Source organism: Palaemon carinicauda, chromosome 8, assembly GCF_036898095.1.
Source record: "Palaemon carinicauda isolate YSFRI2023 chromosome 8, ASM3689809v2, whole genome shotgun sequence".
Taxonomy (NCBI): domain Eukaryota; kingdom Metazoa; phylum Arthropoda; class Malacostraca; order Decapoda; family Palaemonidae; genus Palaemon; species Palaemon carinicauda.
Genome location: NC_090732.1, coordinates 113,683,703 through 113,698,317, shown reverse-complemented (window position 1 = coordinate 113,698,317; position 14,615 = coordinate 113,683,703). Strand labels below are relative to the sequence as shown.

At 39.4% G+C, this 14,615-nt stretch overlaps 1 protein-coding gene across 1 annotated transcript; it reads left to right on the top strand.

Annotated features, from left to right (window-relative positions):
* The first annotated feature begins 10,592 nt into the window (after positions 1 to 10,592).
* Positions 10,593 to 12,216, top strand: LOC137645409 (uncharacterized). The gene is made up of 3 exons (XM_068378213.1): positions 10,593 to 10,793; positions 11,047 to 11,696; positions 11,802 to 12,216. Exons 1-3 carry the CDS (start codon positions 10,593 to 10,595, stop codon positions 12,214 to 12,216), a joined length of 1,266 nt encoding a protein of 421 aa, XP_068234314.1.
* Positions 12,217 to 14,615: the final 2,399 nt, after the last annotated feature.

Below are 14,615 nucleotides of genomic sequence, written 5' to 3'. Positions count from 1 at the left end.
TCTTGGAAGCCTCGTCAAGAGCCAACACAGCAATTGTGATTTGTTTCATTCACAAACAGCATACACGTACGGTATGGGTTGTGAGGTACGTCATCATTTTAAAGGTCATTTAAATTTTGTGATTTATAATCCATAGTTCATTTGATAATGAAAGTCCCTTGCTTTGCTTTTTAGCCCCACAAATAAATATACCCTTGGATAATATTTATACCATTTACAATTTTATGGGATTTCCATATTATACTTTCCCAGTCATAATTAAGAGATTCATTTTATATTCTGTTACTTTCTGCTGGTTAGATGATTTAAGTATTGTATCTTATTTTAGTATTCTCTCATTTTGCCACTTTTACGTTAATTAGTCGTTTGTTTACATTCGTTGCTTTACTACTTAGGTGTTTATTCGTTCGGCCTTACTGTAAATTTGGCTCGTTGTATGCAAGTGATATACAGTACTTAATACGCAAAGTGGACCATTGCCTTTAGGTAATTATTATTTTGATAATTTTAAGTGCTATCCATTATTGATACAATATATATTTGAATGGCATCCCTGTGTTTGAATAATTTACTAGCGATTTCGATAGTTTAAGTTACCATTTGAAGTTTTAACTGATATTTGGTATATCATGCTTATCTAGGGGTTCTTGAGAACGGTAATTGAAAGTTGGAGATGCTTGACCATCGCTTTGGCCTCCATTTTAAGGCGATCATTTTCGACAGCAGCAACAACAGCATTGTTTTTAATTTGAGCAGCAATACATGAAACCATTTTATTAATTCTTGTTCAATTTCTTAGTTGTTCATAATTTTATGAAGGTTTCATTAAAATGAAGAAAATTACGCTTTGTATTAATTTTCCAATTACGTAGTAAATTTTTTCAAGATGGCGCCCATGGTGGGGCTCAAGTAAGGTGCTGTTTTTGCTGTCTGGTTGGGGTTTCGTTTGTTTGCGGGTCCATGGTCTAATTTTTAAATTTTATTGAAATGAGTGTAGAATTAAAAGACTTGTAAATATATCCGTGGCCAAGTAACGCGGTTGTTTAATGAACATGATAAATTCAAGCATAAGAATAAAACTGAGTTGAAGGCTGTTCAAATTAAACTAGTTTCATACAGTGATCAGTTGAACAGTCTTAATACTGTAATCCATAAGTCTTTGTATGGAGACGAGAAAAATGAAGAAGAGTTCTTATTAGAATTACAGTCTTGTGATGATTACTCTGATAAATTAAATACCTGTTTTGCAATTGATGGAATCTAAGCCTGAGGCCAAGGATTCTGAGACCGCAAGAAGTCTCTTAAAGAGTCCTGTAGTTCCACTTCCGGTTTATGCTAGCACCGAAAGTGAAAATGTTGAGATATTTCTTGTTGAGTTTGAGTCAGTTATTGCCACACATTCTTACACTGAGAGGGATAAATTATTACTTCTCAAGCAACATGTATCAGGCAGAGCCTCAATTTTACTCGGGAATCTTAAAATTTCAAAACAGACCTATACTGATGCTAAGAAATTGCTTGAAGAAGCACTGGCTTCTCGTTCGCTGCAGAAATTCAATGTAATTAAGCAATTAAGTGAAATGAAGCTTGAGTACGGTACTGATCCTTTTTCCTATATTGGAAAAATTACTAATGTAACAAACTTTTTACATTGGAAATCAAAGTAGATGATATTTTGCAGTATTTCATTTGGCCTTTAAAGCTCGTATTGTAAATGTGACTAATCATTTGCGTCCATCACTTGAGGAGATAAAGGAAAAATTCTTTGAAGCATCTGAACGTTATATGGACGTCACAAGGAAGTTTAATGAAAGGAGGAGACACGGAGGAAAATCTAATACATCACTTGCAGTTAATGTTAAATATGAGGATAATGAAACTAACAGAATTAGTACTGCTGACGCCGCTTCTCCGAGGAAAAGGTGCACTCTTTGCCAGGAAAACCATGCAACACAAGTGTATAAAATATAAAGAACCAGAGCATAAGCCGAGACGCTTAGAAGAACTTAATGGTTGCAAGAAATGTGCTATCATTGGACATACCACTGACAAATGCAAGTTTATTTTTTTTTAAGAAATGCTATTTTTGTAAGGGTTGGCACTTTTCATTTTTGTGTAATCATCAAGGTGAAAAATCTCAAGATGAAAAACTATAAATGAATGCGAGAGGTAGCAAGGAAGTAAAAGCAGGTAATTCAAAACACAGGGAAACCTCAAGTGATGTAATGATTATAACTAAGGCTTTACATACCTCTGTTTTGCCAACTTTTACCTGTGAAATGTTGAATGGAGCCCTTGTTAGAGGTTTGAAGGACTGTGGCTGTCAGACCAGTTTTGTAACTGAAAAACTTGCAAGTGATAATAGGTTGAAAGTGTTAGAAGATAATGTCTCGTTAACAGTCAATGGTTTTAATTAGAGTAAAAAGTATAAATTCTAGATAGTTGAATTAAAGTGCAACTTTGATGATAAGGCTTGTGTAATACAAGCATTGTGTGTACTAAGCATAGATATAAATTTGTCATTGCCAGGAATTTCAGAAGTGGCCAGGGCCTTTGCTAAAAAAGGCTTCAAATTAGCTGATAAATATTTGACTGATGGCAGTGATAAAATAAAGGATATTGACTTGATACTCGGTACAAATGATGCCCATTGTTTATTAGATTTTTCAATAAAATTTGGCAATGATCACCCATCTGTTTATTTGGGATCAGCTGCAGGAGTGATGTTAATGGTTAATGTCAAGATTATGCAACAGAATCTACCTTATCTTTCAAAGGATTTTTCTTGTTCTTGGTGTTCGGAGCACTCTCGCTCGGTTGCCGATTATGAGGAAACATGCGAGTTAAATGGAAACAAATCCCCTGTATTTGATGGCACAGATGAATGCTGCAAGTATATTGGATTTGGTAGTTCTATGGGTGAGCCAAGTGGCTTAAGTTTGGAATGCAAGGTGGAGGTTCAATCTAACTTCGCTATTCTAAATGAAAAAAGGTATGATTGAAGAATCAGAGCTGAGACGTGCAACTGATGAGATGCTGCGGTCTGTGTATGAGAAGTCTATTTGTGAACCAGACCATGAAGATGGAAACTTGATGTCAGATTGCAATGCAAATTTGATTAAGTTTACCCTTGATAACGCAAGAAGAAACGAGGAAGGAAGGCTAGAGATGCCTCATTCTATGGAATGAAAAGAGCTGGCATTTGCTTGGACGGAATTTCAACCTTGCAAAGGCTGTATTGAGATCCAACACGAGAAAATTACAAAGGAACAAGGCAAATTTGGAACTTATGAATGAAAATTTTAAAGAACAAGAGAAACTTGGAATAATTGAAAAAATACCAAATCTAGAAAGGTACATGGGTGAGCATCCTGAGTGCAGTTTTTTAGCACTCGTGGGAGTTTTTAGACTACATCGGGAAACAACAAAATGCAGAGTTGTTTCCCTGTCCAATATTTGTGAACCTAGCAGGTCCAGTGTGATGACGGTCAATCATAATTAGACTATGTATGCTGGCCCATCACTCAATCAGAAGATAACGTCTGCAATGCTTCATTTGAGATTCGGATCTAAATTACTGATCTTCGATATTAAGAAAGCATTCAATCAAATAGCACTCAGTGAGCTTGGTCAGCAGAAGTTACTCTTTTTGTGGTATAAGAATGTTAAGAAAGGGGATTTGTCTAATACTCGACTGCACAATCAACATTTGCCGATAGATCTTGTTACAGCAAGTTGCTTCCAATTTGATTTACTCTAACCCATTACGTAAGTATAATATACTCACTAAGTCCCGAGTGAAAAACGGTTATATCAGTTAATTTCAAAATGTTCATGTTAATTAATGATAAAAATTATCTAAGATTCCGTTAATTTAATGAGCTGGTAGGCCGACGTAGCATAGTAAAATTCTTATAATTGTCTATACATGTCGTTTGCTAGTTATCCATCTACCATATTTGATTTGGTCGCCATCTGTTCCAACAAGAGCTATCTGCCGGCTCAATTTTTGAGTCCAGAGCGATAGCATAACAATGTAAGGCGACCAAGGGCGCTCGGGACTTGTGTGGTATCCTTCCTGTAAACCTCACCACCAGGAATCACCACTTTTGATCTTGCTGCCGGTGTGAGCAGACGTCCTGTTTACCTCTTCCAGCTTTTACTTATTTTCATTCAGCTAGGAAGCTTGCTTCTTAACAACAACTATTCAGTGCTTTCAACTCGTGAATGAATATTCAACAACGATTGGACATTGATCGAACTTGAAGTTCTTCATCAGACATGGACCAGATTGACCATCCTTCGACTTTAGACAGACTTTCCCATTGTACTTCATGCTGCAAGGCTAAGCCAAGTCGAAAATTTTCATTTGATAACCACTCGTTGTGTGTTAATTGTAGGGGAGTTATTGTAACCTGACTGATGTTTGTGACGAATGTAACACTTGGTCTCTCAGTGAGAGACAGTTGTATGTTAATCATATGTCTACCTTGGCTAAGAAAAGACTTTCTAAGCAAAGACTTAGGGAGGGTTCAATGGATCAACTGGCATCGGGTAATCCTACTAGATCTTACTCGGTTGGCGAGGGGTCAGGTGAGTGTGACCGTATGTCAGTAATGTCTGAGGTGATAAACATGTCAGGTGAGCAATGTGTCCGGTCCCCTTCCCCGGTTGGACCTAGTGTAACAGGGTCAGTGACCCTTGAAGAGTGTGTTGCCGCAGCAGAAGAACGTTGGGGGTCTCAATTGGGGTCTGTTAACTCTAGAATTGATACCTTAGTCTCAGGTCTTCAGAATGTGGCCTCTAAATTAGGCACACTAACTACTCATTTCAGCTCCCTCGTTCCTGCTCTGGGTCTCTCCATTCTACCCTGTGCTGAAGGAAGGACTCGTGCTGAACCGGCCCTAACGGGTTCCGGGTGTGAGCCCGCCCCGATGCAGAGCAGGTCCGGAGTAATGTCGTACTCCCCTATTAGCTCAGAGCTAGATGTTAGGGGTAGTGACGGTGGTAGATTCTTCAACCAGACCGGAAAGGGGCAAACAGGGTCACAGCTGACTGCACCTTCCAGTCTTCCTTGTGGGGATAATGCCCTTCAGGTAACCTCCATTTGTTCTGTATCGGACGAGGGTTCGTCCTGGAGGGTTTTGGGAGAGAGCGGCACTCGCCAGCTACAGGGTGGATGTGTAGGGAATGCTATTGCTTCCCATTTCCCTGGGAATCGAGATAATGTGATTGTGAGAGGTTCTAAGGAACACCCTGATGGTTTTGAGAAGGGTAGGGTTGAAGCCCAGGTACATGCTGCACCAGATTGGTCTCCAGTCAGGGCTCCTTCATTGTCTTCTTCGCGAACCCCTCGAGAGGGGGGCTCATCGTCAGAGCCGTCGGCCATCATGAGGGCAGCCAGGAGGTTTGCTCCAGAGGTTGGGGATGACATCCAAGGCTTGGAGGAGGGCGACATTCCATCGTCTGCTTTTCGAAGGATGATTGCCTTCACCCAAGAGGCTTTAGTGGAATCAAAATCGAACATTACAGTGCAGGAACCTGGCGAGTTCCCTTCGGTATCCAGATTTTTGGAGGACACTCGTCAGTCAAAGAAACGGAATCCTATTCCACGCTGGTCGACAGGAGAATTTCTCAGACATGGGAGACAAGTGGTCACCAAGAAGTTGGCAGAGTATGCGGAAGGTGACAAGCCTCACTCTCCATCTTCTATCTTGGCTAAAAACAGGAGGGCCTATTTAGCTATTGGAGAGGATCCTCCAGCTCCATCTCCAGTGCCTCTTAACCCTTCATGGGAGGATATGACCAACCTCCAGAAAAACCATAAATCGTTAGTGGGTGTTTCTTTGGAGGATTGTGCCAAGCTCGAGCTGTCGACTAGAACAGTTGGCCAACTCCATAATCCTCTCCATTAAGTCATCCATGACTGAGATATGTCTTCAAGAAGTATATCTGACTTCACGGAGGAGGGACTTCTTCTTGTCCCATGCCCCTCCGTCTCTCTCTGACATTCAGAAGAGAGTGTTGAGGGCTTCCCCTCTCTTTGCCGAGCAGTTGTTCAATGAGGACACACTTGCGTCATCCCTGGAGAGGGCACATCTCAAAGCTAAGGAGACAAGGGAGGACAAGATTCAATCATTGCTTGTAAGGACAGTAGCACAAGTGCAAAGACCTATCCAGCCTAAACCAGTGCCCAAACAGCTCTTGGTTGTAGTTGAGAAGAGACAGGTCAGCTTCAAGACTTCAACATACAAGAAGCCGAGGACAGGTTATCAAGGCCCAGGAATCTCATCTTCCCATCCTTCTACAACCCAACGACAACCTCAACCTTCTTCTAGCTCGACATCAGCACATAGAGGACAAAGAAGGCCAAAGACAGTCGGCAAGGGTTTTCGTCCATAGGGACTACAGCCCTCTTGTATAAAGATAGGAGGCTGCCTTCAACACCACTGGCAAGCCTGGGAGGACCTGGATCCAGACCCTTGGGTCATTCAAGTCCTGAGGTACGGGTACAGGATTCCGCTCAGCCAGCCTTATCCATTATCAAACAGTCCAATAGCATTCAACTCGTACCAGGAGTCGTCAGAGAAAGGAAGAGCTCTTCAGGCAGAGTTAGAGGATCTGGCAAGAAAGGGAGCGATAGAATTAGCTTCGCTTCCATTCCTTGGTTTTTACAGCCTTGTTTATCGTCAAAAAGGCTTCCGGTTCTTGGAGACCCATCTTAGACCTCTCTCGTCTGAATCATTTTGTAATGAAAACTCATTTCAAAATGGAGACTCCAAGGTCGGTCCTTTTGGCGGTCAGACAGAACGACTGGTTCTTCTCACTCGACCTGAAAGATGTGTATCTCCAAGTTCCCATACACGCTCGGTCCCAACATCTACTGAGGTTTTGCTGAGTCAAAGAGATCAGATCTTAAACTCCGAATGGACCATTCATCAGCAAGTGGTGGACGATTTGGTTTATCTGTGGCCAGCAACAGTGGATATGTTTGCCACCGCAATGAACCACAGACTTCAGGCTTACTTCAGTCCTCACATCGATCCGGGATCAGTGGGAACAGATCCTATGCTTCAGGACTGGAGGCATCTAAAGGGATATGCGTTCCCTTCGTTTCCTCTGATAAGGAACATTCTGCACAAACTGAGGGAGTGCACTGGATGCAGTCTTACTCTGGTCACACCCTTCTGGCCTCAGAAAGACTGGTTTGTGGACCTCTTAGAGCTGTCAGTAGACACCCCAAGGAGGTTGCCTGTCAGACGGGACCTCCTCAAACAGCCTCATCGACATGTGTTTCATCTCGGACCACAAGCTCTTCAGCTGACTGCATGGAGACTATCCGCAGATTTGCCGGGCTCGAGGAGTCTCCAGGCAGGTGGCCCAATAAGTTACCTTCGCTCGAAGACCTTCCACTCGTATAAATTACCAGTACAAGTGGAAGATATTCAGGAAGTGGTATAATGACACAAAACGCACTATCTCGAACCCGACAGTTGCCAAGATTGCAGATTTCCTGTTATTCCTTCGTAAGGAAAAACTTTTATCCGGCTGGAACGGATAAGAGCTATGTTATCCTCGGTTTTCAGATTTGCCTTCAGGGAGAAGCTTGAAGATTAAATCATTACCGATCTCATTAGGTCCTTCGAAATAGAAATTCCTAAAAAAAGTGATTTCAGCTCCTCCTTGGGACTTGGACATGGTCCTTAAGGCTTTAACTACAGAGCCTTATGAACCACTAGCATCAGCAGATCTTCGAAACTTGTCCATGAAGGCACTTTTCCTTGTAGCAACTGCAAAAAGGGTTGGGGAATTGCAGGCACTTTCAGCGGGGGTGGCTTGGAGGGGAAGAGACCTTGTTTTGCATTATTTGCCAGAATTCAGAGCGAAAACAGTCATTCAACAATCCACTTCCTCGGGAATTCGTTCTGATATCCCTCTCAGAGAGAGTGGGTAGAGACGATGAAGAGAGACTTCTGTGCCCAGTAAGAGCTCTTCGTTACTACCTAGACAGGACAAAGACTATCCAGCCACGTCCTAGGGCACTTTTAGTCTCTCCTAAGTGCCCAAACAAAACCTTGTCAAAGAATGCGATGGCCTTCCTTCTTAGACAGGTTATTAAGAGTGCATCGCGGGCATCGCCCACTTCATCAACTCGAGAGAGAGCATCAGGAGCCCACAGTATTAGGGGTATGGCTACTTCACTACGTTTTTGGACCAACACATCAATGTCTTCTATTCTGAAGGCTGCGACGTGGAGGTCTAACTCGGTTTTTCATCATTTTACTTAAAAGATGTAGAATTAGTATATAATAATGTCCGTTCCTTGGGTCCCATTGTGGCAGCGGGCGGAGTCATTGCTTAACCACTGTCATCACCGTTTCCTCTCCTCTTCGCTGAACTTGGCTGAGGAGATGGAATTATTACGTCATACCTTCACATGCACTGGCGATTAAACCCTCTTAATGGAAGTGACACCTTGAGAGGCAGAATCTTTAAGCTCAGGTCCTGTAGCATCAACTATTGAAATCTTTCAATGGAAGTGACACCTTGAAAGGCCTAGATTGTTGAATGCAGGACGCATGTACCACCAATCGAACCCCTTCAACGGAAGTGACACCTTGGAGGGTCTAGATTGCTGAGTACAGGGCCTCTCTCACAAGTCGTAAGTGTCCGAAACATGACCAGACAGTTGGGAGAGGACCACTATGCCTGTAGCTTCGTCAACAGAGCGACCACAGAGGATGCCATAGACAGTAGCTCCCTATGGACTTGGCCCTGACATGGCGACTGACTGACGAACTGACAATTATGCTGTGCCACATCGTCAAGTCAATCAAGGTAAGCTACAATTCAGGCAACCTTCCTAGCATCAAACTGATCATTTCCCCCCATCCAGCTAAATGTGGGGAATCGGCAAATGTTGATTGTGCAGTTGAGTATTAGAAAACTGTAATTTTCAATTTAAAATTAATTTTCTAATACTCGCCAGCACAATCAACATTAGATGCCCTCCCACCTGCCCCACTATCAATGATCAGAGCAGTTTCAGGTCTCTCCTACACCTGCAGAGATCAAAAGTGGTGATTCCTGGTGGTGAGGTTTACAGTAAGGATACCACACAAGTCCCGAGCGCCCTTGGTCGCCTTACATTGTTATGCTATCGCCCTGGACTCAAAAATTGAGCCGGCAGATCGCTCTTGTTAGAACAGATGGCGACCAAATCAAATATGGTAGTTGGATAACTAGCAAACGACATGTATAGACAATTATAAGAATTTTAATATGCTACGTCGGCCTACCAGCTCATAAAATTAACGGAATCTTAGATAATTTTTATCATTAATTAACATTAACATTTTGAAATTAACTGATATAATTGTTTTTCACTCGGGACTTGGTGTGTATATTATACTTACGTAATGGGTTAGAGTAAATCAAATTGGAAGCAACTTGCTGTAACAAGATCTATCGGCAAATGTTGATCGTGCAGGTGAGTATTAGAAAATTAATTTTAAATTGAAAATTACATTTCTCTATAATTGCCTACAAAAATGTTAGTCTTCCTTTTGGACTTCGATGCAGTCCTAATATTTTGATGATGGCTCTTTTCAAAATTTTAGTACTGGATAGCAACAATGATAATCCTAGACTAAGAAATGCAAAATGGATAATGTATCAGCTCTTCTATATGGATAATGGTGGATTTACTTGTGAATCATCTGAAACCTTGAATTGGATATGAGATTTTACAGGGTATTTTTGGTCCTTACAAATTTGAACTATAGCACATGTTTTCTAATGATTCTACACTACAAGATAAAATTGATGGAGAAAATATGCAATTGGATGTAGAATGCAAGGAATCTGAGATGGAGGTGAAATTACTTAGGATGATCTGGAATAGAAGGAGTGATACAATTTCAACCAGGAAATTGTGCCTTGATGAAAAGGCTACTACAAAGAGGGAAATTTTGCGATCAATTGCATCTAATTATGATTTCAACATAAATGGTCCTCTTTTTAACAGAGCTAGACTTTTTATGCAGGACTTACAATGTGAGAGAACGCTTGGATGGGATGCACAACTTGGAGACTTTCAACAAAAGGAATGGAAAAATATTGCAAACCAAGTAAATTCTGCTCCTGTTTTTGAGCTCCAGAGATGTGTTGGTGAAAGGACAGATGAATATAAACGCGAGGCTTATGTTGATGCTAGCAAAAGAGTTTATGGAGTTGTTGTGTATTTGTGCAATATGAGAAGTGGTGAAAGAAGCTTTGTATTAGTGAAAAACACTCATTGGATCTAAATTGCATGAAAAGTCCATTCCTTCACTTGAATTACAGGCTATATGTTTGGGTACAGAGGTTTTGTTGGATACCTATAATGAACTGAGCGGCACACAGTGCCTGGTGCCCATCAAAATAGTTGACTTGGGGTTATTCTCAGATAGTTTTGTTGCCTTGTCGTGGCTTAAGTCCTTTTCTCATAAGTTTGATAAAATGCAGCAAAGGTCAGTGTTCGTAATGAACAAACTGAATCATATAACAAAGCTATGGAGGGGAGAAGTGCTGGATTCTCATTCGTGAGTGGAATGGGCAACCCAGCTGACAAAATTACACGATGTCTGTCATTCAAAAGCTTAATGAAGTCTAATTACCATAAGGGTCCCAATATACGTGATCTAGATCTAGCTAGTAAAAGTGACATTTTAGGTTTCAAGTTACCAATAGTCGAGAATTTAGAAACCATTGAGGCATGTAGTGCATCAACCAGTATAAAAGAAAGCAAAACTGTAAAACTAGAGCACTTAATACCTCTAGATAGATATTCAAATATGAATAAGTTGATATCTATACATGGGAAAGTTCTGGGATCAATGGAAAGGGTTTATAAACAAGTCACATGGCTTTGATAAGAAGGACCTGCGCTCTAAGGCTTTGACTCAAATCATCTCTAGGGATCAACAAATAAATTTAACAGATGTTATTGATTATTTAAGTAGTAACTCTTAAACCAAGATGGCTATGCCTAATTTGATATCATAGTTGAATTTGTATCCAGACACTCATAATTTAATAAGAGTGATTTGTAAATTTAATGAGAAGTGCAGTGTAACCAACCAAACTTATCCTATTCTTTTATCAAGGGAGAGTACTCTAACAAAACTTATTATATTGGATGAACATTTGCTTTTGAAACATGCTGGTTGCTATGCCCTTTTGACAGAATTACGTAGGAAATTCTGGATACCAAAATTCTTCTCTACAGTTAAAAGGATTCTGAAGGAATGTGTTGTATGCCGGAGATACAACCAAAGACCTGTCAAACTTAATCAATCAGCCTATAGAGAATTTAGATTGAGTCCATCTGATAAACCTTTTGGTAATGTATACCTTGATTATTGTGGTCCATTTTATGTGAGACAAGGGAGAGATAAAGTCAAGGTTTGGATCCTTGTTATTTCATGCATGTTCACACGAGCAGTTAATCTTAAGATCTGTATGGATATGACAGTTGAAGAGTTTTTGCGTGCTTTGTCACTGCATTCTTTTGAATATGGAGTCCCTCAGTTTATAGTAAGTGATTTGGGTACGCAAATAGTAGCAGGAGCCAATATTGTTCAGGATTTCCTGAAGGATGCTGAGACTGTTCAGTGTTTAACTGATGATAATGTTGAGAGAGTCCATTTTCAACAGTACTATAAGGGTTGCAGTCACCTTGGAGGATTGGTTGAGAGCGTAGTCAAAATGACCAAGCATATGATACGTTAGTTAATCAGAAATAATGTTATTGAATTTAGGGATTTTGAATATCTTGTTTGTCATGCTGTACATTTGATCAATAGAAGGCCTATTGCATTCAAAGAAGCATTAAGAGATTGTTCTAATAATGTACCAACCCCTATAACGCCAGAGGAACTTATTCATGGATATTCATTGGTCTCTTTAAATATTATTCCTGCATTACAAGCTGACCCTGATTCTGATGAGGATTTTCAGGTTTACTTTGATGTTGTACATAAAATTAAAACATCTTACGAGAAGCTGAAACAAATTAGAACTAACTTGCTGGAAATCTATCATCGGGAATTCATGAACACTTTAATTAAACAAGCTACTGATAAGAAGGATAGATATGCTCCTGTAAACCATAAACAAATCAGTATCGGCGATATTGTGCTGATTAAGGAAGATGGATATAAACCCGTTAATTAACCTATGGGAATTGTCAAAGAAGTTTTCAAGAATATCAACGGAGATGTAACTGCTGCAAAAGTTCTGAAGGGTAAAACCAATGAAATAACTAAAAGGCATGTTACTTCTTTAATACCACTCTTGAGGAAGGAGTCTGATAAGGATGATATAGCATCAGATGATGATGATGAGGATGCTGTAGCATCGAAGGAAGAGATTCCAGGCATGGACATTTCTAGAAAACGTCCACTGAGAAAAGCTGCAGAGATATCACGGCAAAAAATCAAACCCATTCTAAACGATGATATTTCAGACTAATTTATTTTTTTTCTTTATTTGATCAAATTTACATAATTCTTACATAAAATTTGATTTCTAACCCCGGGAGTGTTAAAAATAACAAGTTATTTTTTCTGTTTCTTTTTATAATGTGTCTTTTTATAATGTGGTAATTTGGTAAGTTTTTAAATGATTGTTTTGATTTTAACTTGCATTTCTAGTATTTAAATAATTTTTGTTTACATAAAATAATGACAATTCCTTAATAACCTGTTAAAAAACAAGATGGTTTGGGTCGTTGAAGAGATTTGCTGCTCGTTATACATTTCTTACAGAAAGGAGAAGTGGACGGTTTTTCATGAAAATAAAAGTTAGTTCTTAGCCATCTTCACCAGTGACAACATTGGATTTGCTTGCCTCTTTATCGTCATGGTGAAAAAATAAGTGATCTGTACCATGGATCCGCATCTTACGTTGCCTTCTTCTTGGAAGCCTCGTCAAGAGCCAACACAGCAATTGTGATTTGTTTCATTCACAAACAGCATACACGTACGGTATGGGTTGTGAGGTACGTCATCATTTTAAAGGTCATTTAAATTTTGTGATTTATAATCCATAGTTCATTTGATAATGAAAGTCCCTTGCTTTGCTTTTTAGCCCCACAAATAAATATACCCTTGGATAATATTTATACCATTTACAATTTTATGGGATTTCCATATTATACTTTCCCAGTCATAATTAAGAGATTCATTTTATATTCTGTTACTTTCTGCTGGTTAGATGATTTAAGTATTGTATCTTATTTTAGTATTCTCTCATTTTGCCACTTTTACGTTAATTAGTCGTTTGTTTACATTCGTTGCTTTACTACTTAGGTGTTTATTCGTTCGGCCTTACTGTAAATTTGGCTCGTTGTATGCAAGTGATATACAGTACTTAATACGCAAAGTGGACCATTGCCTTTAGGTAATTATTATTTTGATAATTTTAAGTGCTATCCATTATTGATACAATATATATTTGAATGGCATCCCTGTGTTTGAATAATTTACTAGCGATTTCGATAGTTTAAGTTACCATTTGAAGTTTTAACTGATATTTGATATATTATGCTTATCTAGGGTTCTTGAGAACGGTAATTGAAAGTTGGAGATGCTTGACCATCGCTTTGACCTCCATTTTAAGGCGATCATTTTCGACAGCAGCAACAACAGCATTGTTTTTAATTTGAGCAGCAATACATGAAACCATTTTATTAATTCTTGTTCAATTTCTTAGTTCATGATTTTATGAAGGTTTCATTAAAATTAGAAAATTACGCTTTGTATTAATTTTCCAATTACGTAGTAATTTTTTCAAGAATTATCAAGGGAGCAAAGAAAACAAACTGCTCGACCGATCCTATGCCAATATCTGAAGTAATTGGAGAGAAACTTTTCTTGTCTAGCCAAAATAATAATCAGAATAGCAAATGCAGATGAAAATAAATGGGGTATTTTTAATATTACTCGATCTCTTTATCGGCGTCAATGACCTTAGGTGTCAGGATGCCAGATAACTCTCAATCAATCAGTGTGGCTTTTGATACAGTTGTGCATGAACTGCTACCAAATGATCTACGGTGCATCAGCGTTAAAGATCAAGCCCTAGAATACCCAAAAAGACTACTTAGATGGTAGAAATTAATGTATACAAATTGGAAACTCTTCATCATATGAACCCTTAAACAGAGGGGTACCCCACGGGAGTGTACTTGGCCAAATCTTATTTTGCATCTATACTATCGGTCTATCGAAAATACTACAAAGGCATGGTGTGAAGTTCAAACTATTTGCGGATGACACACAATTTTACTTCTCCATAAGAGATATAGATGACACTACTGAAACTCTAAACCGTATCCTTGATAGTGTTAGAGAAAGGATGGCAATTAAACACCTAAAATCAAATGAGAACAAAACTGAATTCATGGTGGTGGGCAAGAGAAACACCGTGATAAGCTTAGGTGATTTTCAAATGAACATAAATAATGACTCGGTGCCGATATCTGGTAAAGTTCGTGATCTGGGTGCATTTTTTGCCTAACTCTTCTCTCGATGCCCAAATAATAATATTGTAAAAACTGCTGGTTACCATCT